Here is a 27,396-nt window from a genome sequence, read left to right as displayed (position 1 = left end):
TTCTCAAACGGTGACCTACTGAGTCTAATGTGGACAAATACGTGCCAAGCAGCAGAGAACAACATACCATGTGGCTGACTTTGAATGCCATGGTCACACTAAAGACCTAATATCCTGACTTAGAGCCCCAGCCTTTTAAAAAATATTTATATACATTAATATATATAAAATATAAATTTTTAAAAAATAACCCTTACCAGAAGAGTGGTGTGGGCTAGGCAATGGGGGTTAAGTGACTTGCCCAGGGTCACACAGCTGGGAAGTATCTGAGGCCAGATTTGAACCTAGGACTTCTTGTCTCTAGAAATGGCTCTCAATCCACTGAGCTACCCAGCTGCGCCCCCCTCCCCCCCCCAGCCTTCTTACCCTAACACTTGACCTCATCCCTCTAGGATAGCTGCCCCTTAGTCCTCATCGTCACTTAAAATTATTCTAACTCTAAAGTCCTGAACTCTGAAATCCCTCTTCTTTGACTTAAATCTCTTTTATTTCTTCCATAATCTTCTCCCAAACCTGTTCATCAAATCAAGACATGAATTCCTGGATCCTTCCCCAAATTTCCCTTCACTGTGCACCTATTTGTATATCTCAGTGACACTTTCACTCCTCCCTTATACTGAGACTGACTTCCCTTCTCCTCAACCCCCCAAAAATATCACTCCTGGTCTGGCTTATTCTAAAAGTCCCCTAACTAGTCTCCCTACTTCCATGCTCTCAGTCTTCACAAAGCTGCTGCAAAACACATCTTATGCATAGGGTTTGACTACATTCTCTAATTAGGAGCCCCTCCATGTGTCTACTTGTTCCTTCAAGGCCCAGTTCAACTCCTACCTTCTCCAAGAATTCTTTCCTAATCCCTCCCTCTTTCATTCTTTTGTTGAACTTTCTCTCTACATATTTATCACATTTGAATTTTCCCTGCACATGGAAGGCACTTAAAATTTACTGAACAGCCCAGTTACATACAAAGATTTCCATATGCAATCTAGACCCTTTTCAAAACCTTCATAACCATTTCCCATCTTATCTAACTGACCTCTCACCCCTCCCCCCCACTTCCAAATGTAAATTCTGAGGCTGGTACACCTCATTGTTCTCTGTATGCCATGTTCATCTGGACTTGCAGGCTAAAGAAAAACCTCCTACACAATAGCCTTTAATTCAGTCGGGTCAAAATATGCAAGTTTTCTAGTTCATGATATTCTCCCTACTCATACTTTCCTTATTCTCTTCTGCCCATCTAAATCTTATCCATCCATAAGAAGGTGCCTATTCCAACCCCTATGGGCTTCTTTCTTTGAATTTCTATTGTTCAGTATTTTTTTTTAATTGTTTCATTTTGGGGCAGCTAGGTGGCTCAGTAGATACAGAATCAGGCCTGAAGACGGATAGGATTCATATCTGACCATAAATTTCCTAGTTGTGTGACCTCGGTCATCCTAAACTCCAATGGCCTAGCCCTTACCACCAGTCTGTCTTGGAACTGATACTTAGTGTCAATTCTAAAACAAACTTAGGGTTACAAAAATTTTGTTTCACTTAATGTGTGTGTTAGTTTTGTATCCTCAACTCAACAACAAACAACTTTTGGAAATCTATCATGCTGTACACATTTTTGTATCAACTGTGGTGTTCAACAAACTACTGGGTCCACATTAGGGCTAAATAAATATTTGTTCACTGAATAAAACAGAACAATGTGTCCTGTGCTGTTTCTGTTAAAGATGCTGCAGGGGAGTAGGGAAATGTAGTTGGTACTGCCCAACATGGAAACCATGCCTCAATTCCAAAAGCAGGAATCTGTGGGAATCCATGACTTCTGGAAAAGTGCTTCCATTGGTCATGCAGTGGATAGCAAGTGGTGGATATTTTGGTTGGCAGTACTGTCAAATCCCATTTTCAAAAGGTAGAAAAAAAGCACAGCTCCTAGCCTACTGAAACTGCTGTGTCACCAGTAGTTGGAGTATATTAAACTTTTCCAAGATCAAAATAAGACTATCAATAACTTACATGATGAATTGATATAGCAGCTATTTCTAATCATATACTTACTGTTCTTTCTTGGCATTTTCTAAGAAATACTGTGGAGTGGTACTAATGCTCTCTCTTTCCAATGGTTTCTTAATCATTTTCTTCTTTTGTTTGCTGAGAAATAAAAAAGAGAGGCAAGAGTGAAATTAAATTCAATGCAATTAAAAATCTTCCTTTGGCTCTACCCCAAAGCAGTATTTTCACCCACTGATTAAAGGTGAAATTGTGTTTTAATTGCAGAGATCACTACCCAGCATGAGGAGCTAGGTTGAGCCCTTAAGATACTGCAGTGTTCAATTCATTTTAAAATGTTCTAACTTGCTGAAAATAGTATTTTGTCCATCTTAATAAAATAAGCAATACATCTGGATCCTGTCCTTGGGGCAGTTGCTCCCTTTCTCAAGCTTAATAAGCTAAAAATTCTACAAAACATTAACCCTAATTAAGACTGGCAGGTTGAAAGTGTGCTATGATATTTACAAAGGTGACACACTTTCATTTTAAAGACTCAAAAAAGATGGTCATTTTCTGAAAAAAAAAAAAAAAAGATTTTAGAAAATTATCAAAAGACTTGATGTTACCTTGGAAGCTTGTGGAAGCTTCTGATGTACTCTGGCACAGGACATCCTGCCTGCTGTATCACATTGGCAACACTGAAACAAGTCCAAGGAAATAAATTTCTATCTTGTCAAATCACTGTCAATATCATCAAACCCACTGAACAACCTAATAAACTCTGGGTACAACAGCACAAGGCTCTATACATGAACAACTAAATGATGTTTGCTGGATTAAAGTGATATAATCACACCCACATTAACTATGGAAGGCTTGCTGAGAGGCCTGATTGTGAGATAAGTGACTTAAGAAGAGAACCAGCTACTAATGGTATTTAACTTACCAAGCACCGAGGCTACAATCTTTTTGATGTAGACGTGGAACATAAATGTCTCAAGATATTGCTCAAACATAGTCAAGGTTAGGAAATCAAATTCATACTAAAGCTAAAATTTCCCTGAAACTACTAAAAAACAAAATATAAAATTCCATTAGATCCCACTGTCCAATTCTCCCCAACCATTATGATTTTAAAAAAAATTGATAATTCTGTTCCACTATTTCCCCTCAATGAAGACCTTTCCAACCCCATAAAATCCTCTTTTGTAACACATAAGAGTTACACAAAATTTTATTGTTTTGATTAGTTTTTTCAGACATTGACTATGTCTGAAATATGCTTCATTCTACACCTAAAGTCTACTACCTCTCCAAGTTGTGAGGCATTCTAGTTTTATCCTTCAGACTAGATAAATTCTGTCAGCATAAAAGTAGTTTAGTGGCAAACCAAAGGTTGAAAACAAAATTTAACTAAACTCAATGAATATTTTAAGGTGCTAATAAGTTAGACACCGGTGTTACAAAAACAAGAATAAAAAACTTCCTAATTTCAAAGATCTTATATTTGAGGTGGGCCAAAGGGGTGGGAGAAGTGTGCTCATAAACAGGCATAGAGATAATGACAGGAGAGAATGTACTCTAACCAGAGGATGGTTGGTATTAAGAGGTAAGGTGAAATGCCAAAACAAAGTTTTCAGAGTAAACACTTTATAAGATTTAAATTATGAGAATAGGTTCTGGACTTGTGATTTCCTTGGTATAGGGAACTCTAAAGGTAAAGAAACACCCTCTACCAATTTATAGTATTACAGTTGCCTAGGACACAGAGATTAGGTGGCTCATTCAAAGTAACAAAGTTAGCACATTAGTCAAAGGTAGAATTAGAACCCAGGTCTTCCTGGATTCTAGTTCATCTTTTTATTTCCTATGCCTGGCTATCTTTAACAATATTGAGGGAACAAAATAGAGTCTAAGAGTCTGGATTCTGAAAATGTTTCCTATATATAAAGATTTCACCAAACTAAGTGCTACAAACAGTATCATGTGGCTTTATTATAATTAGAGATGAAGATGAAACTCTTTAATCAGGCTTACTGTCTACCAAATAACTGACAATTTCATTTCTCCTGTTATCCTAAAAATAAAAATCTGTCTTGAGCACAAAATAGGCCAACATGCCTAATATTTTAACAGCTGAAACAAAGCATAGCTTATTCTTGGCCATACATTATACAAGATTGCACTGTTTTTAACAGAACACAGACTTTGGTGATTGTGTGAAAAAGCATTCATTGCTATAAATAAGCTTGCAAAGCTATTAAAATAACCTGGGTTCAATGTCCTATTTAATATATTACTGTCCTAATTGTGTGATTAGACATAGATTGATCTGAGCAAAATTTTTAGAACAAATAAGACTTGCAAGATTAGACTGTTGCTAAACTAATTCTGACTCTAAGAAACAGCAAAGAATTTTCTCTCATGAATCCCCACTGGAAAACTGAAGTTAACTTTTCTTGAAATCTAAAAAGAGATGACCCTAAAATTAGCAGGAATATGGTTCTATCAGGAAATTAATAAATAAAAATATTTAAATATATTTATTTATATATATAATAAATATAATTTAAATATAAAAAATTAATAAAAAAAAGCAATGAAGTTAAAGCAAAATTAAGAACATATTCCTTTTCATGGATCCTGGACTTTTAACAAAAAGCTGGACTTTTATGGACTACTGGAATATGCTTGTCTAGTTAGAATCAATGAACTAGTGTTTTCTTTAGGGACAGCTTTGAGAATTAAGATTAAAGTTTGGGGATACCTGCATTAGTAATTCCACAGAGCTTCTGTGAGGAAAGGGTGCCACATAAATGTGGGTATTATCTTCAAACCTTATGCAAAAGCCTTGTACCCTCCCTCTTTTATCTTTTTCTTCTTTTTATTTAGGCACTCCGTCTTTCCTCTAAGAAAAGGATGATCTTGGCCCCTCCCGCCCCCCCCAGGATATCCTGCTGTGCTAGCAAAACCACAAGACTGAAAATCAAGAGAAAAAGATTTTAGTTCCAGCTCTGTTTTAACTAAGAGTTAATAGTGAAGGAGGTGGACTGGGTGAATTCTAAAGTCATTTTTAGTTCTCAAATTCTAGAATTCTATGACAAAAAGTTCTTTTCTAAAGGAAAATGAGATATTCTGATTAAACATATCTGCTATCTAAAATAGATTCTATTATAAAGAGACCTGCAGCAAACTAGAATCAAGACTCTAGTTTGGGATGCCAAATGTAATTCTAACGATTATGTATAGTTTGGAACTATAACAGACTGACTGCAGGGCTACTAGAGAGTTCTGAAGGACAGAATTAGAAGCCCTGAACTGTCTGCCCTGATGCGAACATCTCCCACTGGAGACATTCTGCTAAATTTTCTCTTCCTTGAGTTAAATCAGTAGTAGTAGACTGTGGTAGGTGAGCAGAATCTGGGACCTAGAAATGGCTTTGGTAACAAAATAAGATGCTGAATAAAAATTTGACAGTAAAAAACTAAAATTATTCCCATTAGACATTTTCCAACCAAAATTATTAAAGCATATTTCAATTTACCTTCGCAATAATGGCTTGTCATCTTCAGTGAAGAATGTAACAGCTTTTCCTTTATGTCCTGCTCTTCCAGTTCGGCCTAAAGTCACAATCAAAAGATTATGAACTGGCCTTGCATTAGCTTAGGTACAGAAGTGTTATAATTCATGGATTCCTAAGTCATAAAGGGGTGAGCATGGTGTATTGGACGCATCATCAGAGAAAATATCTCTTTTTGTTAAAATCAGAAAGCACCACTCACCTATCCTATGGATATATTCCACTGCACTGGTTGGAAAGTCATAGTTGATTACTAAGTTCACGCCTTTAAAATCAATTCCTCTTGCTAGCAAGGCTGTGCAGATGAGGACCCAGATTTTTCCTGCTCTGAAACTATGGACTGTGTTATCTCTCTGTTTAACAGGAAATAGATTAAATATTAGATGTCAGCTAACTTCCAGATTCCATTTTTAAAAAATGTACTACGACATACAAATCCTTTATTAAGAAATTCAGCGTGGATAAAATTTAGAGTTTCTATACAATCTACAGCTCTCACCTGTTGCTGGGTTCTCTCTGCATGAATTACATCCACATTAATACCTTCATAAATGAGTTCATGGAAAAGTTCTTTAGCTCTTTCAATGGATTGAACAAAAACAAGAACGGGTGGGTGGAAACCCTGAAAGAGAAAAAGAGAAATTGGCATGTGCAACAATAATTCTAATAAAATTTTACATTTCTTTAAAAAAACATACTCCATAATCAAAAGTACAATTTGTCATTTCACAATGTGAAACTACTACCACACACTATCTCAATCTAATTTGGCAAATCTCCTTTCATTGCCACACTCTTCCAACAAATGGTTTAGGTTTACTATGCTGTCACTATTTCTGGTTGCCCTTTCTCTTCTTACAAAAATCCAAATCATCCTTTTATATTTACATGGTACAACTATACCACCACAAGGAGGAGCCCAAGAATCATCTTAGATAACAGCTATTTTATCATTATACCAGATAAAGAGAGATAGTAGCCAAAAGCAATACTGATCTACAAAACAAATTCATTTATAAAACCCTGTGGATATAGCAGCTCAAAAGCAAAAATATTGCATTAAATTGCAGAAAGCACTGTCTAAAGAAGTTTGGTGTGGGAATGAATTGAGGCATAGATATAATGGAACCAATCTGTCAGTTCTTTGAAGATCAAATGGTATTATCAGCAACAAGACGCCACCATATTTGGACACTAACATCAATTCATAATGTGCTATAAGACATAGAATGAGATGAAAAGACATCTAGGTTAAACCAAGCAAACAGAAAAATCTGTGTTGGAAGCATAATCTTGAAATCCTTTTTCAGGGAAATGAGGGGAAAAAAAATCAGATGACATCAATATCTCCTTCCAAAAGGATGATCAAAAACTCCTGATTTTTGTTCTATTTTCCCATCTTTATAAATCTTTATGAGAATGGCATATGTGTATATTAATATCTTTGTTGAAAATATGATAAACAGGAAAACTATCAAATGATTCTCTATAGCAGACCACATCATTATAGTAATGCAACTGACTGAAGATTCAGAGAAAATATAGCATCACACTGATCATTATAATTTAATAAGCATTTAACTTGGCAGAAGCAAAATGGTGCGAAAAGGCTCTGATAATAGTCACATACTCAAGTGTTGGGGTCATAAGAGTTTCTTTGATAAATTCAAGCAGAGGTAACATTGTTCAACCATACTTTGGTTATTGCCAAGAGGGAAATGAACACTAAAAGTATTCACCACTCTACTCTCACAGAGGATGAATTATAAGAGGTTCCAACAGAAGAGATTTTCCCTGGACTCTTTTCCACAGATGGTATGAAAACTACATTAAGCCCGAGAATACCACAGGACTGCTTAAATGCAATCTATATAAGAAAAGCCAAATAAATGGAAATTCCTATTTAAGACTCCAGACTATCATTTGCATCTGGCTAGTTTGAGTTAATAAATTAGAAATCATAACTAACATTAATATCTTTTTTCCATTTGCTGAATATTCCACATAAATCATCTCACTTAAGCCAAACAACCAACAACTCCAAGTGTAATAAAGTTGACAGTTATTGGTATCCCCTTTTTCAGGTGCAGAATCTGAGGCTTAGGAAAGTAGAGTCACTTGCCTAGAGTAATAAAGCTAGTGGAGGCAGATTTGAAACCAGGTCTTCTCTTCACTATACCATACTGCCTCTCAGTTTATTTATTTGGTATAGATACTATAGCCAGTTAGTTGGGCCCCCAAATTTCAGAAATTATACAACTGTGATTAATACTGTGGTCAGTGGGACAACACAAGTTGGAAGCAAACACATTTCCAATGAATGCTTATGTTCAAACTAAAATGGTATTTATATATTAAAAAAAAGCATATAAAGGCTCTAAGTGAGGAAATCCAGGAGAAGTAGTTAAATATAAATAAAGAAGATGTGATCACTTAATATGGATAAAGTTGAAAGGATAGACAGCTTGAGTGCTCTACTGGCATTTCCTAAATGCAAAGGTCAAGATGACAGCTTCCAGCACTTGGTTGGATCCACTATGAAAAGATATGGAAGAAAATAAACAAAAATGGTGCAGAATAAAAAGCTGTAAATAGACTATAATATGTACAAAGGTAAAGAATATTCATACTGATGAGATTAAAGAATCACTGAAATATTCAAGGGTTGTAATGGTTTGCAAAATACTTTTCTCACAACAACCTTGAGGAAGAGAGTGCAAGTATCATCTACATGACAGAGAAGAGTAGAGTGATTGTTATGTTAGATGACCTCATGGCTACTAAGTGGGTCTAAGGTGATATTTGAAACGATGCTTTCTAACTCCCAGCAAGTACTTTATTTATCCAGTAGTTCTTCTTGTACACCAATAAAATTGGTTTCTGTGCCTCAAATTTAGTAAACACTATACTTAAACTATGATCAACCACTGCTTCAAACAATAGTTTCCTTGGATTCTGTAAAAATGCAATTCCTAGGCTTTCTTCCTGCCTTTCTAAGCACTCTTGTCCTCTCTTTTTAGATGCTGCTACTGCTTCCTTCCTCCATGCCCTACCCAGAGAATCTGGGCAAGTCTAATTCTAGTCTTATGTTCCTCTTTTTACATGCCTTTCCCCTGTTGAACTGATCTCTCATACTTCTATGTTACTGATATTCAAACCTGTATCTCTAGGCCCATCTCATTCTCACCCAAGCTCTAATCACATACCTTCAATTGATAAGACCTCTTTATTTGAATATTTAAGTAATGTCTCAAACCTGATGCTAAAAATTGAACTCACTGTCTTTTCCTTGTCAAAATCTATCCTCCCAATTTCTTTCACTGGTATCAACCATTTTTATTCACCTATATTTGAAATCTATCAGTTACCCTTGACTCTTCCCTCTCATTCATCTCCTCCTATCCATTAAGTTACCAAGACATATTGTGAAATTTAGATCACTCCACCTTACTTAGATCTTACTTTCTACCTTGGCCTTCAGGCCTAAACTCCCTCTGGCTCTGCCAGAAGGTTGAGTTAACCTTTTTCCTTTTCCCCTTTTATCCTTCTCTCCCTCTCCTTTCTTACTCCCATTGTGATTAAACTACCATAAACTCCATTCTGACTTGAGTATTTCATTTTAGGAATTTCATAAGTAAATTCCTTGGCGACCATAAATTAATATTATATCAATCTTCAAAAGTAATTTCACTATAACAGCTTCCAGGCCTGTATTAAAGAGTACACCTGATTTACATTGTTATTCTGTTGACTCAGAGTGTAATGGGAGTGTCAGGAATACCCCAGAAAGTTAAAAAACTTTCCCCTAGAATGGTGTCTGTAGGACCCCTAGAGGTACAAGATCCCTTCCTTTTGATGCCTGACTCCCCTTTAAATTTGCTGGGGAGGGACCTTCTATGCAAACTCAGAGCCACAATGACTTGCTCCCCAGATGGTTCCTTATCATTGGAAGTACCAGAGGAATCTTTAAATTTACTCCCTGTAATTCTCTCAGAGAGTCAGGAGAAAAAAAGAGCATTCCACCTTTGCAATACCTGAAGATATACTGGAGTCTCTTTGGGCCACATCTTCTGATGTAGTCTTACTTAAGTCGGCTGTTCCTGTGCAGATAAAAACTAAATCTAGCCCACTTCCTTCCATTCCTCAGTATCCCCTCTCAAGAGGCAATTGAGGGTATTACCCCAGTAATTAACTCATTAATTGACCAGGGAATAATAATCCCTTGTAAATCTGAATACAACATGCCCATCCTGCCCGTTAAACAACCAAAAAGGGGGCCCAAGGGCAAGGACCTCTATAGATTCGTACAGGATATGAGGGCTGTGAATAACCACATTATAAAGAGACACTCCATAGTTTCCAACATACATATGATTATTTCTTCTATTCCTAGCACAGCTATATACTTTACAGTAGTAGACTTGTGATCAGCCTTCTTTTCCATACCCATACATGAGAACTCCAGGAATATCTTTGCTTTCATCTGGAAGGGCTCAAAATTACATGGAGTCATCTGCCACAAGGGTTCGTGAAAAGCCCAAGTTTATTTGCACAAATTTTGAGCCAAGACACAGATAATATAACATTTAAAAATAGCAAATTAATCAAATAGGTAGATGATCTACTTTTGGCTTCAACAGACGCAGAGGCATGTCAGGAAGATAGTAAACACCTTCTTTTGGAATTGCACAAAAGAGGACATGAGATCAAGGATAAAGTTCAGTGGTGTAGGTGCCTGCTCTATTTTTCCCAAACGAATTGAAAATATTAAAAATTTAAGTGCTCCTATCACTAAGAAACGGTTGAGAGCAATCGTAGGAGCACAGGGTTTTGTAGACAATGGATTCCTTGCTATGGAGAAATTACTAAACCCCTTATAGCACTAACAAGGGATTTGGGCCCTGAACCCTTCAAATTAGAGCCAGAATACTTGTCAGCTCTATCAGATCTAAAACAGGCTATCCTGTCTGCCCCTGCTCTAGGCATCCCAGATTACAACAAGCCATTCACTTTGCATGTACATGAGCGAAGAGGGATAGCTTCAGGTGTTTTAACTCAGACTTTGGGACCTTCTCAGTGCCCAATTGCTTATTATTCTGCCCAACTGGACTCAGTAGCATCAGGACCACCACCATGTCTTAGAGGAGTAGCTGCTACAGCCTTACTAGTGACAAAAACTGTTGATCTAGTATTGGGATGCCCATTAACAATTATGTGCCCACATGAGGTAGAAGCATTGTTGCTAAGGCATAGAACACAGGCATTCTCGGATCAGCGAATTACAAGGTATGAAATAACCTTGTTAAATAGCAAAAACATTACCTTGAAACCCTGTATAACCCTTAACCCTGCCACCTTGCTTCCAGATTTACCAACTTTAGGAGAACCATTACACAATTGTAAAACACTAGTGTCCATGGCAGAAAAGCCTTGAGATAATCTCCTGGGCCCTCCCTTAGACAATCCAGATCTGGTCTTATTTACTGATGGTTCCTCTTTTATGAGGGATTGTATACGCTACACTGGAGCTGTTGTAGTCATAGAATTTGCCACTGAGTGGTCAGCTTCACTGCCCTCTAATATTAGCACTCAAGGAGCAGAACTCATAGCTCTGAAACACGCCTATATAATTGCCAAGGATAAAAAGGCAACAATTTATTCGGATTCTAGATATGCTTTTGGCATCTGTCACTCACTTGGGATGCTATGGCTCCAGAGAGGACTTTTAACCTCAGCTAGAAAATCTATAGCTAATGCAGAAATTATTAATGAAATTCTTTCTGCTCTCCAGCTGCCCGAAGCCCTAGCTGTAGTTCATTGCTCTGCCCACACAGGTGGCACTGACCTTGTCTCTAGGGGAAATGATTGAGCAGATGCTGCTGCAAAGCTAGCAGCCATAGAAGGGCCTGCATTAATTTTAACATTAACAATCACTGATGACTTAAATTTATCACTTTCCTATAATGAAAAGGAAGCAGAAAAATGGAAGCAAAAATTCAAAGCAAAACAGATTAATGGAGTATGGGTATCATCTGAAGGAAAACCCCTGCTCCCTAGAAGTTTCTATCACCAAATTTGCCAATCTATTCATAAAAATGGTCACTTTGGCACCTAGGGCATCGTGGACTCTGTTAATAGATTATAGATAGCCTCTGGTATAACTACTATAGCCTCTAAAGTGTGTACAGTTTGCTCTACCTGCCAAGCATATAACCAACATGCCTTTCACGGCAAAGCCTTTGGTGGATGTCCTCTGGCTTATACACCTTTTGAGGCTGGACATTATAATGTTATGGGACTGTGATTAATGTTTGTATCTGATTCTAGGAAATGGGATAAAAACCAGGAACACAGATTGATGCACTTCTAAGCCAATACAAAAAGATTTGTGTGAGTCTCAAGGTTGTGACGCTTGACATATGTTGTAGGACTTCCTTGTATCTACACTCTTTGTGAAGTACTCAGACAAGTACCAAAGTTTGACTATCATCCTGGCTCCCCATATCTCTGAGAATGACAACAAAACCAGACCAGGGAATGACACTTCTCTATCAAAATAAAATTCTAATTCTTTTTCTACTCATAGTAAGGCAACTTCCTGTAGTCTTGGTTGCAAATGGGTAAGTGAAATATTACTGCATTCTGTCCTACAGACTTGTGGATAGAAATTACTTTAAATTGGGCCTGTACAAGGGCCTATTATGAATTTATTCTTGCTTATTCAACATTTTATATACATAGATTTTGGTATTTTTATTCTGATTTTTGAATTTTTTTCTTTCTCCCAAAAGTTTAACTTTCCTCCATTTTTTCCCTTTATATTTTTGCTTTTTTTTTGTTTTTCTCTTCTTTTGATAATTGACTCATACACCCCAATAACTCAACATTGCATCCTGAGCTGAACTGGATGTTTTTTTAACACCCACACTTCAGGGGGAGATTGTATTTCAATAAAAATCCAAGATTTTGAAAATTTTGTTTGAGAAAGATCTTCAAGGAAGAAGCTTGATAACTCCTAAATCCAGAGAATGAACTGTAGCAGAAAGATGCCAGAAAACCTACACTACATCAAGAAGATCAACTATGAACTTTGGGTGTGGGTGATTGATCTGATGTTTGATTGAACATTTATTGTAAATGTAAAATTTTATGCCAAAGGGGACTGCCCCTAATTTGGCTTTTTGTCAATGCACCTAGAAAAACACTGGTTTTGATTTCTCTCTTTTTCTATTCCTCCTTAACTATTGTAATTTCCTCTTAGAGACTGAATATTGTATACATCTGTAGTTAGAAGTGTTTAGGACTACAAGATGATTATGTTAAATGATCAATGGGGAGACTAGTCTCCCAATGATCATCAGGGGGGATTGTGAAATTTAGATTACTCCACCCTACTTAGATCTTATTTTATGGAGAAGATGAAATTGTAATCTCCTGATTGAACAATGAAGGTACTTAGTAGTTCTTACTTTATAGTGAAGCTAGAACTTTAAGTCTATTTTAAGATCTTAATACAAAAAGGTGTTAAATAACTATAAAGGGTAAATTAATCACAAAAAGGTTAAGTAACTAACAAAAGGTCAACTTAACAAAGAAGTGTTAAGTAACTCAGAATGGGCAGTTCTGGAGAAAAGCCTCTGTGATTGGTAGATATGAAAATTGAAAGGAGGGGACACAAGAATAAAAGGTCTATATATTTTGTGTCAATTCCTCTCTCTAGTACCTCTCTTTCATGGACATCATTGCCACCTCTTTACAAATAATATTGTTAAAGTACTTGGCACAGTGCCTGGCATATAGTAAGCAAGCACTTAATAAACTTTCATTCTCATTCCCTTCTCTCTCAGGAAGTTTACAAATGGAAAAAGCTTTCTCTTTTTTTCAGTCCACCAGACAACACCATGAATTTCCTCAATTTTTGTAGTTCACAATGATTTCTTTCCTGAACCTTCTATGAACTCTGTGAAAGATAATTACTTTGTCTATCGTGAGTTAACACTAACTTAAGTACCTCACTAGATTGTGAAGATAGGATTAACTCTCCTTTGTCTACCTTTTGATTGAATCAACACAAGTCTGAACTAGGTGGAGGAGCTTGTAAACCACTTAAGTGAATTCACACCCTACTTAGTGTTAGGTGAGAAGCCAGCAAGATACTTGGAGAGCTCCACCCCTTTTTCTAACTCAAACAGTCAGAAACTTTTGAATTCTTTTAAGAGTTCACACCCTCAGAAACTGTGAACCCTTTCAATGAGTATTCACCCCTCCAGATGGTGCGAACTGGTTCCTACAAACACCGGCCCCTGGGAAATGCTAGCCTATTTGGATACTGTGCTTGGCCCCTGTGAACACGGGAAGGGACAGGAAACCACTATAGAAGCCACTAAATCATTTGGCTGGGACAGTCTCCTGAAATTGAGTCTCCTGGAGAGTGTCTATTGGAGATAGTCTTTGAGAACTTCACTGGAGACTGCGGTGTAGATCACGACTTCAACTTAGACTCTCTAACTCCTGGACTACTTTGGTGGGTGGGTGAGTGAAAAGGGGTGACTTCTTTCCTAGTTTCCTAAGAGACTAGCTGCCATCTTGAAATAGGCCTCATAGTTACTCACCACCTTTCCTCCTGGCTGAAGACTAGTATAGGTATTTTCTCTAACCTTTCTCACATTTCTCTACTTTACTGTTTCCCCTCTATTTTGGTAAATAAACTTCTGACTTGAGATATAATAATTTCAGCGACCATGTTATTTCATATAACTTAAGTCCAACCACTAAATTGAACTGTTACAACTCCTTAGCACTATAGACATGGTCCTGCATTGTTACTTTAACTGCTTTGTGTACATGTTGTCTCAGTTAAATGCTAAGATCTTGGAAGGTGGGTATTACTATACCTTTTTTTTTTGCATTCCCTTAAGTGTAATATGTAATATAATGTAATAATTATAGCTTGTTGAATGAACAGAAATGGAAAGATCTGCTCAGTGGTATACATTTTTTTTAAACCCCTACTTTCCCTCTAAGAATCAATACTGTATATTGGTTCCAAGGCAGAAGAGTAGTCAGTAAGAGCTAGGCAATGGGAATTAAATGACTTGCCCAGGGTAACACAGTCATAAGGGTCTGAGGCCAGATTCGAACCTAGGACCTCCCACCTGTAGGCCTGGCTATCAATCCACTGAACCACCTAGCTTTCCTCATGGGGGAAGCTTTTGACAAGAACCCTCTATAAAAAACAAAGGTGAAGGAAAACTGTGATTATGAAGCAGAATGTTGCAGCATATTAGTAAGATTGAGCCAAGAGCCTTGACTCCCAGTTCTGCTCTGATATTTATTAGCTCTGGGGCTCTGGAATTGTTCTTAACTACTCTGAGCTTCACTTTCCTCTTGAGTAAAGTGACAACACTCGTATACATTACCTCACAGAGTAGTTAGGAGGACCAAATGAGATAATGCATGCCAAAATGCAGTTAAATAAACATACAAAGTTATTACTTTTGTAACTATCACTTTCTGAACTACCAATCTCTTTGTGGAGGTCAAGTTAGGTCCAAAAGGCTTCTGTCCACACAACCCTGGATTAGAGAATAGGAAATAACAAAAAAGAAGCTCATAATTCTCCCTTTAACATCTAAGACTTGGTGACTCTGATTCAAGTTTAGTGAGAAGCTTCAGAAATACCTTCTTAATAAGGTCTCTTATGGCTAGAAGTTTGCCTGTCTCAGATCCAACAAAGAGGAGTTCTTGTTCCACAGTCTCTGCCGCAGAATTCCTAAAAAGATAAATTTGACTCTCAGGGAAGATATTCTGTTCTGAAAGAGTTCAGAATTTTACTAAACAACTATTTGATGCAAAGTGGATTCTAAAGGCTATACATCTACCCCATTCATGTAAGATATCACTAGTGAAATAGTATAAAATAAATCCAAATGAAACTTAAAACAGGAAAAACAAGACAAGCAGATTATTGAGAGATGAATTTCCCATACTATGGCCCTTCTTAGTTTAGGCATCAAGAAACTCAACTGGCAAGAAAGGACCACATTTTCCCAACTTGCTGTGATGGATCACAGAATTAGAAAAAACATGGAGATAAATAATGTACAATATCAAAATCCCAACTGCATAAAAAACCAAAAACTAATAACCCCATAATTTCTGTCTTAGAATAGATACTAAGTATTCATTTCAAGGCAGAAGAGTGGTAAGAGCTAGGCAATTGGAGTTAAAGCAATTTGCCCAGGGCCACACAGCTAGGAAATATTTATTTGAACCTAGGATCTATAGTCTCCAGGCCTGGCTCTCTATTCACCGAATCATCTAGTTGCCCCCCAAATCCCATCTACATGTAAAAAGCAATACATGCACGTGTGTGTATGTATATGTATAGGTATGTGTGTATGTATATATGTTTCTAGCTATAGAACTCTTATCCAAGAAACAGCTCTCCAATGTGTTAGAAAGTGACTCTTATCTATTAAAAACAGAAAACATGGCAATAGGAGATTTACCTTGCTCCAATGGAAACAGAAATAACACTATCCAGGTTGAGTTTGCACCACTGTTCCACATCATGTGCAAAAGTTGCACTGAACATAGCTCTTCTGACCTTATGGGATGTACATGCCAGGAAAATGAAAGCCAGCTGGTCTCTGAAACCAGTCTTTCCATCTTCAAACAATTTGTCAGATTCATCTACCACTAACCATTCCACACTATGAAATGATAAAACAGATCTCTAGGTTAGTGAGCTAAGAGATGAAGTTCCTATACCCACAAGCTAGGGAAGCCTAACAGTGATAATTCACTCTGCTTTTTCCTTGGATCTACTTTGTTCTTTCAGTAGCAGGTGCAAGTCCTTGTTCCATTATTAAAGACACGGGATAACAGGTTAACTATAACTTGGTCCCAACTGGGAAAAGGAGATCAGACAGGAGGAGAGAAAAAAATGGAACTGTGATGTTTACAAACACAAAACAAAGAACTAAGGGGACTAATCAAACCTCAGAGTGGTTATTTCAGTATCATCTAAAATGAGGACAAACACATCTGGGGCCAAAGAGCCCCAAAGAGGAAAATTATAATTACAGATTTATAGATGGTAGAGGTCACTAGTCTAAGACTCCCATTTTACAGAGGAAGAAACTGAGATTAAGTAATGATTTTGCCTAAGGACCTTTATGTAGTTTGTGACAGAGTGAGGACTCAAAATCACATCCTCTGCCTCCAAACTCAGCAGTCTTTCTGCTGTGCCACTGTCCTCAAATCCAGAGAATACTTACTATTTTGCCTTTCAGGGAGGACATGTGGCACAAGGTGGTGGGTGGGGAAGAGCATGGGGGAGGGAGAGGGAAGAATATGAGAAGTGGAGTCAGAATATATGGGTTTCAATTTCAATTCTGCTATTTCCTCCCTACATGACCTGAGGCAAGGCCCATTCCTCTCTAGATCTTAGTTTCTTCCTCTGTAAAATGAAGCAGGTTGTACTCAATGATCTTTAGCATCTGTTCCAAATGTACGATCCTATGAAGAGCAAAGCAGAGTCATTCCTATCTACAGACATCTGATAGGAAGAGAATGAAAGACCAGGCTGAGTAAATTGTTTTTCATAATTGGCAGCCTCTCCTATGACTAGCAAGTTGTGAAGTACTTGGCAATGATGAGGTATGCATCTTTGTTAATAATACTAACAACAATAATAACATAATAATTTTAACAATTGATAAAAGAACACCAATGACTGAAAGGGAACAGATAGGAAATTTCAAATGACAGGAGGAATAGTAGAGGGTAGAAAATAACTCTTTGAAGGGAACATACAAAACACCAGAAAGGCCTCTTCATAATATACTCTGTATACATACTTTTTTAGATCTATTCCTGGAGGATCTTGTTTCAACAAATAAATTAATCGATTTGGAGTAGTCACAAGAATATCTGTAGGAAAAAACAAATAGGACAAATAGAATTCAATCTCCTTGAATTTTGAATAGCTTGGAAAAAAATCCATGACATTAATGAGGCAATGGCCACCAACCTCTTGTTCCCTAGTGGACCAACTTCCTGGCTGGTTCAATTATAGCATTATCATCTGATTCCCTAGATCCTATAGCAAGAACATCCCAAGTGCAAAGGATGGGTCTGTCTGAGACTAGAATCCAGGCTTTCTGACTCCTAGCCCAGGGCTGACTTTTAGGCTTCTTCTGCAGAAACAACTCAATCATGCATTTAGGACCTCATTTACTATTGTCTAATATTTGCTCTCGTGAGGAGCAGTGGTTAAATTGCTCTAAATTCCTTGCCAACTGCACATCCCCAAATGAATATCTTACCAAATTTCTTAGATGATTTAGGCCCAAACTTCTTGGCTGCCACAGCTGCCTTGTGTATCATATGTATTCTGAATCCTGTGCCCTCAGAGAGTCTTACTAACTCTCGATGAGTCTGAAATAGATAAAGGCAGCACTGAGGCACTAAAATAGATAATTATTTGCTTCATTGAAAAAAGTCCTATCAGTCATAACTCTTTGGATTAAGCTCCCAATTAAATTAAATCTACAGATCAGCTAGGAATTTTAGCATTTGGGAATTCAAAGTCCAATAAGAAAGGCCATTTCTGCCAACACAGAAAGCTAGGTCCATGGAATTAAGACAGCCCCAAATTAATCTGCAGGGGGCTGTGTAATTTATAGATTGGATTAATTTGAGCAGATGCTTTACTTAAACATCCAAAACAGATGGCTTATCCCTAAACAATCTTGCTCTTTCAAAATGAAGCAAATTATACTTTTGTGTGGAGATTTATAGATCTAAACATTAGGGTAATTCATCTCATAGAATCTTAAAAGCATTTCAAAAGTATACCTAGCAAAAACAACATTTATATTTTAGGAAGAACTACACAGAGAGTAAAAACTTGATTTATGCACATTGAGTTACACATATGGAACAGGAGGTCCTTAAGAGCACAGGGAACACAAAGCTTTGCAAAAATTATGGAGTAAACTTTGCAACTTGCTTGTATGTGGCCTTTGGGAAAGCCTCTCCCACTTTCTGGGCTTTTGTTTCCTTATCTATAGAATGAGGAAGTTGGATGAGATGATAGTATATGATGAATAATCAAACTTTGCCTTCACAAGTTTTGGGTTTCCCCAAAATAGAACCACTAAGAAGTGGCCAAAGACACTCCTCTGAGAAGAAAGTCCTACCTGGCTGGCAAGTTCTCGTGTAGGTGATATGATCAATGCTCTGAAGCCTTTATTTGTGGGTTGTTTCAGCTGCATCAAAATAGGAATGCTAAAAGCCAAGGTCTTTCCAGATCCAGTAGGAGCAGAAGCCAGAAGTTCACGACCCTAAAAATAGAGAGCACACTTATTTTAGTACTATGAAAGCCAGAAAAAAGATTTGCTATTTTTTTTTTAATCTTTAAGGACAAGTTTAAATGCCATTTTGATGTCATCTTCTCTGTTTGCAGAGATCTCTTCTCTTTGACCTCACAGAACTTCATGGGAAGTGAGAGTAGTAGGAGTAATGATAACAGCAGCTAGCATTTACATAGAACCTACTATGTGACAAGTACTATGCTAAATGATTACAAATATGGGAGATAGTTGCTATTATTACCTCCATTTTATAGTTGTGGAAACTGAGGCAAATATAGATGATTTGCTTAAGTTCACAGCCAAGTTAAGTATTGAGGGTGGGATTTGAAATCACATTCTCTTAATTTAAGCCCCACAACTTTTCATTGTGCCACCTAGCTGCCTCAGTACCTCTTTCTGCACCTGTACATTCATTCTTTATTATAATTATCTATGTATATGCTCAATTGAAGTCCCTTGAGTTCAGGGCTACATCTTATCCATCCATTTGTGAATTCCCCGCATCAACCATCAAAGTTCTTTTGTGTAGTGTTGTTTAGTCATGTCCAACTTTTTGTGATCCCATGGACCAAAGCATGTCAATACTGTCCATGATGTTTTCTTGGCAAAGATACTGGAGTGGTTTGCCACTTCCTTCTCCAGTGGATTAAAGCAAACAGAATGTGACTTGCTCAAGGTCACATAGTCAGTTAGTGTCTGAGGCTGAATTTGAATTCAGGGCTTCCCCACTCCAGGGCCAACACTGAACCATCTAGCTATTTCCTTTGTACATAAGAGGTATTCAATAAATGTCTGTTGAACTGAATGGAAACTGACTTTCAGAATCTGGTCAAACGCTGTCAACAATTACCACAGAAATACGACTAAAATTGTAGGTAACACTTTCAATCATTCAAGTTTTTTGAAATGATTTATCCTGAACCTTGATATTTCTTCTCCAACCATATATCCTCTCATGCTGTTTGCTTCATCTTGGCACCATTAGACTGTTAAGAAAAATCTGCATTTTCACATTTTGGCTTTGTTCCCTCAAAGCACAAAATGTATATTAGCACAAAGCATAATTTATATTAGTTAAGTAACAAGTGAGTAGAAAATTTTTAGCAAAGCCTCACTGCTAAAGCCAACTTTTCAATGATTTGTGCTAACAGGTCAAAATGAGAGTATAGAGAATTGAAATAAATATAATCTATAAACCTCAATTTATCCTGTGCTTAAATGTTCTATGCCAAACCTTTTAAAAAGTTTTGAATTGATCAATGTGGATGTTACTTCCTTTCTTCACTCACCCATCTGGTGGGTTTAAAATTTTGGGAGATTAGCAAAAATTAGGAGGCAAAAGGAAAAAAGAAAAGTGCCTGGGTATTAAGCTGAATTCAGAGAGATAGCTACACACGACTTTCATAAAGTCTGTTTAATACTTTAATAACTGGAATTGTAAATATAAAAAAAACAATCTTTAAATGGCATTTAAAAACTCCTTTGTTAAAGCTTAAGATAACTACATAACATAATTATACATTATCTATTAACTATAATCTCTAGCAATTACTTAGCACTTTAAGGTTTGCCAACCATTTTACTCATTTGATCCTCACAATACTCTGGTAGGCAGGTACTGTTATTCTTCTCATTTTACAAATGAGGAAACAATACTATCTGAGGTAAAATAACTTGCCCAGGGTCACAGCTAATAAGTCTCCAAGGTAGGATTTAAACTCATGTCTTTGTGATTGTAAGCCCAACATTCATTAGGTCACTTAGTTGTTTGATTTCTATGAAAGTAAAAATAGTTACTGTGGACTTGAAAGGAAAACATGTCCTGTGGCTAATTCACAGCAGCCATGAGAATGAATGAGATTAGTTATTCAAAACTGCATCACAGAAAACTTCAGTTTCTCAAAATTAAAGTTTAAGAATTAAGAAACTGCACAAAGACCTTATTATGATGCTGTGTTTCTGGAATGTCTTCTGAATGAACATAATGATGAGAACTAAAGTATGACAAGTAAAAAAATTTAGCTGGTACAACTAGAGATTTTTTGGGGGGGGAGGAGGAGGAAGTCTTCTTTTAAATTCTTACCTTCTTTCTTAGAATTAATACAAGTATTGGTTCTAAGGCAGAAGAGAGATAAGGGCTAGGCAATTGGGATTAAGTAACTTGACCAAGGTCACACATCTAGGAAAAGTGTCTGAGGCCAGATGTGAGCTCAGTTCCTCCCAACTTCAGGCCCAGTACTCCATCCACTGAGCTACCTAGCTGCCCCTACAACTAAAGATTACAAGAACAAGAAATAAAAAGTTCAAGATCCCCAATTTTGAGCATAGTTTCACTTAGCCCGAGTTGTGCCATCAATAATTTCAGTCAAGTAGACTCACATGAAGCATAACAGGAATTGCTTGCATTTGGATTGGTGTGGGGTTCTGGAAACCCGCATTTAAGATATTCTGGAGTAGTCGAGAGTGGATCTTATATTCCTGGTCAAGTTGCTGAAATGAAGCAATGGGTTCAGGAAGATCTGTTCCTTGGATGTGAATTCTGTGTTTATTTCGGAAACGATTTATCTGGAAAATGAAGCCAAACAGTTTATGAATAATAGCCAAAGATATTTTTAGGAGTAAATCACTCTAAAAATACCTAAGTGATACATTCTGTGATGGAATTGCTAGTACTGAAGCTCAGATCATGTTAAAAGTGAGGAGATCTGAGGTACTATAGAACATTCTTGTTTAGCCCTACAAGGAAAGTAGGGAGGAGACATACCTTAACACCCTAGAGAAAGGCCAACACTTGTTCATGTCTTCCTTATATTTTACCTTTTACTTCAAAATTTACCATCTTAAAATACAAACTCCTGGAGGAAAAGTTTAATCAATCAACCTTCAGTAAGTATTATGTGCCAGGTGCTGTGATTGACACTGGATTGGAATAAAAATACTAAACTGACAATCCCTGCTCTCAAAAAGCTTACATTCTACTAGAGGGATATAACACGCTTGCAGAAAACTTACTGAAGGACCAATACATTGTGATTTGGTGGAGAAGCGACACATCTTAAAGAATATGGCATTTGAGAGGAGCTAGGGTTCTGAGACAGAGGCAAGAAGGAGCATTGCAGGCTGGGGGAGGGGGGGAGGGAGGACAGAGGTAGATACCAGAATGTATGGGAAACAGCAAGTAACTTGCTTTAAATGGAGCACAGAATGTATGAAAAGGCAATGTGTAATTAGTCAAGAAAGACAGGCTAGAGCTTGAGTACGAAGGGATTTAAATGTAAAAAAAAATTGTGTTTATTCTAGCAACAATGGGGACCCACTGGAGTTTTTTGAGCAAAGGAGTGGGGCCATCAGACCCATGATTCAGAAATATCTATCTTGCAGGTAGGTGGAAGATGCATTTGTAAGAGGAGATACTAGATACAGAAGACCAAATAGAAGGCTACTATCAAAGTTTAGGGTGATAGGTGATGAGGGCTTGAACCACGTTGGTTGTGTATGAAGAGCTGATATCTAATAGATGCTCGAGAGGTGGAGAGAGAATAGTTGGCAACTGACTGGCTGAGGGGAGAAGGAGGAGAGTGAAAAGCTGAGGATAATACCTAGATTTTGAACCCAAAAGAAGGAAGAATGGTAATATATCCTAACAGAAATAGGGAAATTAGGAAAGATGGGTATAGAGAGAAAGATGTATTCGCTTTTGGACTTGTCTAAGTTTGAGATGAATTCCACACCTTGAACAGTAGGTCACTCCTAAAAACAAACCAGCCTTCCTACTTCTCATTTCAACTCTGTCCTGACAAAGCTGGAAACTACAGGCAGCAAAGCAGTTATACAACAAAGCCAGCTACAAAAAAATGGCAATTTTCTTTTTTTCCCTTCATTTGCAACTTCTCTCTTCCCCTTTTCTCTTCCTCTTCTTATCCCTTCCTCCTTTTAAAAATTGGTAGTTTAAGGAATAGGTTAAATGAACAAGTTCCCTAATTCCTTCCATCTAATCCTGCCAAAAGTAGTCCCTTTAAATATACTGTTTGGAGTATTAAATATACATTCAGGTAGGAATTTAACCCTCTGATTAACTTCATTAGATGAGCACAGATTTTAACAATGAAAGGGGCTTTAGAGGTCATTGAATCCAACACCCTTTTCTTATTTTATAAATGAAGAATATGTTAGGGAGGTGACTCAGAAGTAAAATGACAAACCTAGGGGTTAAATCGCTAGTGTCTGATATGGAACTCAAACCCAAATCTTCCTGACTTTTTGCTCAAGTTATGCACCACAGATGAAGAGAGGTTGAGATGAATGAGGCTGCTGAATGAAGGATAAATGAGGGTGACTTTATGGAGAACTGCTCAGGGGCAGTGAATGAGGTTAGTGCTAGCACTTTTATCATTGATGTTCAATTGCTATGGTTATACGAGGGGGCATGGGGCAGAAGAAATATTAGTTGTGGGGTAGCAGCTGTAAAAACAGTACAAAATTACTTGGAATAGAATCAGCCAATAATCATTAAGTGTCTACTATGTCCAGGCACTGTGCATAAAGGAGAAAAAAAGTGACACAGCCCTTGCCTGTAAGGAGATAACATCCAATTACACATATATAAGTATAGACAAATTTATAGAAAATAAATACAAGGTAATTTTTTTGAAGGGAACTGGAAAAATGAGGAATTATCCATGGAGAAGGTAGGATTTGAACCAAATTTTAAAGGAAATAAAGGATTCTAAGTGGCAAAGATATGGAGGAAAGCCATTCCAAATACTGGGGACAGTCAGTGCAAAGGCAAGAGAGGGGAGATGGAACTCCAATAAGACCAATTTGGCTATACCATAGGGTTCAGGAAGGTAAATGGGTAGCTTGGAGGCTAGGTTGTGATGGGACTTAAATGGCAAACAGGAGTTTATATTTGATCTTAGAGACAATAGGAAGAAGCCATTGTAATATAGGATGGTAATAATGGTCAGATCTGAGATTTTGGAAAAAAGTACTTGGTAACTATATGGAGGACTAATTTGAGTGGGAAGAGATGAGAAAGGAGATCAATTAGAAAGTTATTGTAATAGTCTTGGCAGGACTAGATATGATAGTGTGATAGATAGATGTGATAGAGGTGAAATAAGATGGTCTCTATGTAGGTGGAGAAAGGGGAACAAATAAATGCAAGAGACCTTCTGGAGGTCGAAACAAGATTCGGCAACTGATGCTATGTATGCTGTGTAGATAGGTTTTTTTATGAATAGATAAGAGGGAGGGGGGAAGATTCCATGTATCAGAAGTACCAGTAGCAATTTGAAAGCAAAAAGCTATGAGGGGGCCACATGATAGGGTATTATATTTGTAGTCAAAAGGGCCTCAATATGAATCTTGACTCTGTCATTAGCAATGTGACCTTGGGCGTCTTCCTCACTCTTGGTTTAAGTTTCTTCATCTAAAAATGACATTTTCTTGGAACAATGTTAGGGGACCTAGTTTTAGATTTCAACTCTGATGACTACCACTAGTGTGGCCTTGGCCAAAATATTTAACCTTGCCAGGTCTCAGTTTCCTCATCTATAAAATAAGAGGACTGGATGAGATGGTTTTTGCGGTCTCTTCCAGGTCTAGCTCCTGTGTACTTATGGCTAGATGACATCTGAAGTATTTTCAAATCCTATACCTATGATTTTTGCACTTTAACAATCTAAATTTAACTTCATCCCAACAGAAATCCATGACCCCAAAATGGTCCAACTAAGTTAAACAGGAAAAAACTAATGGGAAAAAAAATTCACTTTTTTTAGATTAAGAAATTAGCTTAGGGGGAAGCTGGGTGGCTCAGTGGATTGAGAGCCAGGCCTAGAGATGGGAGGTTTTAGGTTCAAATCTGGCCTCAGACACTTCCCAGCTGTGTGACCCTGGGCAAGTCACTTGACCCCCATTGCCTAGCCCTCACCACTCTTCTGCCTTAGAACCAATACATAGTATGGATTCCAAGGTGGAAGGTAAGGGTTTAAAAAAAAAATTAGCCTAACCTTTTCCTTTCGGAGTCGTTCCAATTTCTCTGCAGTTACTTTATTTTCTTCATTTCCTTTTTTATTTTTAATCTTGGCTTCCAATGAGGATGTCCATTGTATAGTATCTTCTTCCTTACTGGGACTGAATGAAATTGTTTCTAATGTTCAAAAGAAAATGGAAAAAAAAAAGTTTGGGGCATAGCATTCATCTTTCCCAGATATTAAACTTGCACATACATAACCTTTGAAGGAACAATGTCCTCTTTAGTTTATGGAAATAGTAGATGCTCCTCTTGGAGCAGAAGCTGTTCCCTTTTTGCATGTGTCCTGGGTCCCCTAGGCCAGTTTGGTGAAGCCTATGGGCCCTTTCTCAGAACAATGTTTTTACTTTACTTAAGAAAAGAAAATTTATAGATGTTAGAAAATAAAGATGAACCCCCCCCATCCACCCCAAGTTCGAGGTCACCCTGACTCCTAACTGCAGTTTCCTGGGAATCTATAGACCCCAGATTAGGTTTGAATGCAACAGAAAATAGTACTAACCCGAAGATTGTTTTTTCTTCTTGTTTCCCTTTCTCTTCCTTTCAATCCTGTTATCTTCCTCATGTTCAGCTTTTTGCTGCAGTCTCTCCTCTCCCTTGGATAGGGTATCATCCAATGAGGTTATATTTTCTGCTAGGGTTGATTTCTTGTTTCCAAAGAAGTTCAGATCCTCTAATACCTCTGAGGAATCAAAGTCAAATTTTCTTTTTCCTAGCTGAGAACCAAATGATTTGAAATGAAATTGACTTATTGACAGTTTCCTCTACTCCCAATCAGAATTGGCAATAAGGAGACACTTGTACCCAATATCAACACCATGGATTTGTATGTTTTCTATAGACAGAAAGGGTATAGACATCATACTGAAATATAAGAAGCAAACATTCTTTTGTTTTCGGATTGGGTGGAAAATAAAGGTTTAACTCATAGGCCCTGCTCAAAAACTTCCAATGACTCACTTTTCCAATTTTTGTGAATAACTCATTCTTGAAAAGAGCTATGCCAAATTCATTCCCTTATGGTTCCACTTACCATCCCAATAACTTTCTAAACCAAAATGTCCCTCTCAATTTGTAAGTTTCTTCTATAAAAATATAAACTCCTTGAAGGCTGGGAGGGTCTCTTTTTTTGTATCTACATTCTCAGCATCCCGTCCAGAATGTAACACCTAGTAAGTACTTAATATTAATACTTTTTAATTAATTCATTCCCTTACTCCTTTAGCATCTAGTATATTACTTTGCGCTTATCTTACTGCATGCTATTTAAAAAAAAATTAGATGGTAAATTCCTTCTAGGAACTAATTTCATTTAACATTCATTGCTCACTGGAGTAAAGTACTAATGCCAGGCCTAAAGAGGCGCACAAGGAAATGCTGTTAAGCAGTTTTCTGGAGGCACAGACATACATAGAGTTAAACAAAATGGAACGGGTTCAAAGACAACCCAAAGGATGTTGTGGAAGCTTGTGTTGAAGGGACTTTAGAGATCCTCTAAATCCAAGCTCCCTTTTCAATACAGAAATCTTCTCTACAGCATTCCAACGACAAGGAACTTACTCTTTGGTCTATGAGTCAGGGTCCGTTCTATTGTCAGCCCTATTTTTTTTTTCTTTCTAAAACCACGGGGTTCCGAACTCTTCACATTTACTGGTCGTCCTTCTCAGGACACTAAATCTACTTCCTTCTATATATACCGCCTATAAGGCAAAGCTGGGACACAAAACTCGCGATGTTGCTTGGAACAATACAGAGCAGTGACACCGGGGATTACATAATTATAAAATGAAAGATATAGAGGCAGGGCTGCGCCCGGCCGTCAGCTCTGGGGGCCACAAGCCGCCCAGGCTAACGTGTCCTCTGCAATATTCCGAGACCCGGCGGTGCCAAGTGGCCGCACGTGTCCAAAGGGGGTCTGGCCCCTCCTCGCACCCTCCCCCGCTCTCACCTGGAATCGGGCCGCGTCCGTGGGGAAGCGTCTCAGGTCGAACTTGGCCCCAGCACCGAGGCGACGGAACAAATCGTGAGCATCCATGTTTACCCAGCAGGCCTAGCGGTGGCGGAAACGCAAGAGCATGCACGGTCTTAGTGTAGGGAAGATATCGAGGAAAAAACTAATAGGAAGAGAGGGAAAGGTCGGAAGTGACGTAACACGCTCATGACGCAACGATTGCGCCACAGGACACGCAAAAGTGGGCCGGCCTCTTGGGAGTTGTATCCTCTTAGAAAGGATTGAAGGTTTAGAACGGGAAGAAATTTTAGGGGCCATTCATAAAATCAAAAACAACTACAAAAAACACCTCTCCCTCCTCTCTTTACTCCAAGGAGAAAGAAAAAGCAAAACAAAATTTCTGGTACAAGATATATGTCACGAAGCAAATGAATCCCTCCGTTGGCCATGTCCAAAAGCA

General features: G+C 37.7%; 1 protein-coding gene across 1 annotated transcript in view; it reads right to left on the bottom strand.

Moving 5' to 3' along the window:
• DDX52 (DExD-box helicase 52) overlaps positions 1-27,134 on the bottom strand; it is a 28,936-nt gene extending 1,802 nt beyond the window's left edge. Inside the window, exons 1-14 of the mRNA XM_003340209.4 lie at positions 26,934-27,134; positions 25,488-25,701; positions 24,963-25,102; positions 21,328-21,513; positions 18,775-18,918; positions 17,899-18,010; positions 17,431-17,503; positions 16,078-16,281; positions 15,248-15,338; positions 6,066-6,188; positions 5,769-5,919; positions 5,531-5,606; positions 2,613-2,684; positions 2,053-2,145 (exon numbers count right to left, since the gene is read on the bottom strand). Coding sequence (XP_003340257.1) covers positions 2,053-2,145; positions 2,613-2,684; positions 5,531-5,606; positions 5,769-5,919; positions 6,066-6,188; positions 15,248-15,338; positions 16,078-16,281; positions 17,431-17,503; positions 17,899-18,010; positions 18,775-18,918; positions 21,328-21,513; positions 24,963-25,102; positions 25,488-25,701; positions 26,934-27,020 — 1,766 coding nt within the window. The 5' untranslated portion in view covers positions 27,021-27,134. The remainder of the gene's footprint in view (positions 1-2,052; positions 2,146-2,612; positions 2,685-5,530; positions 5,607-5,768; positions 5,920-6,065; positions 6,189-15,247; positions 15,339-16,077; positions 16,282-17,430; positions 17,504-17,898; positions 18,011-18,774; positions 18,919-21,327; positions 21,514-24,962; positions 25,103-25,487; positions 25,702-26,933) is intronic.
• Between the last annotated feature and the right edge of the window lie 262 nt (positions 27,135-27,396).

This window comes from Monodelphis domestica, chromosome 2 (genome assembly GCF_027887165.1).
Source record: "Monodelphis domestica isolate mMonDom1 chromosome 2, mMonDom1.pri, whole genome shotgun sequence".
NCBI classification, from domain to species: domain Eukaryota; kingdom Metazoa; phylum Chordata; class Mammalia; order Didelphimorphia; family Didelphidae; genus Monodelphis; species Monodelphis domestica.
The sequence above is the reverse complement of the archived record's forward strand: the minus strand, read 5'-3'. Positions and strand labels throughout refer to the sequence as shown.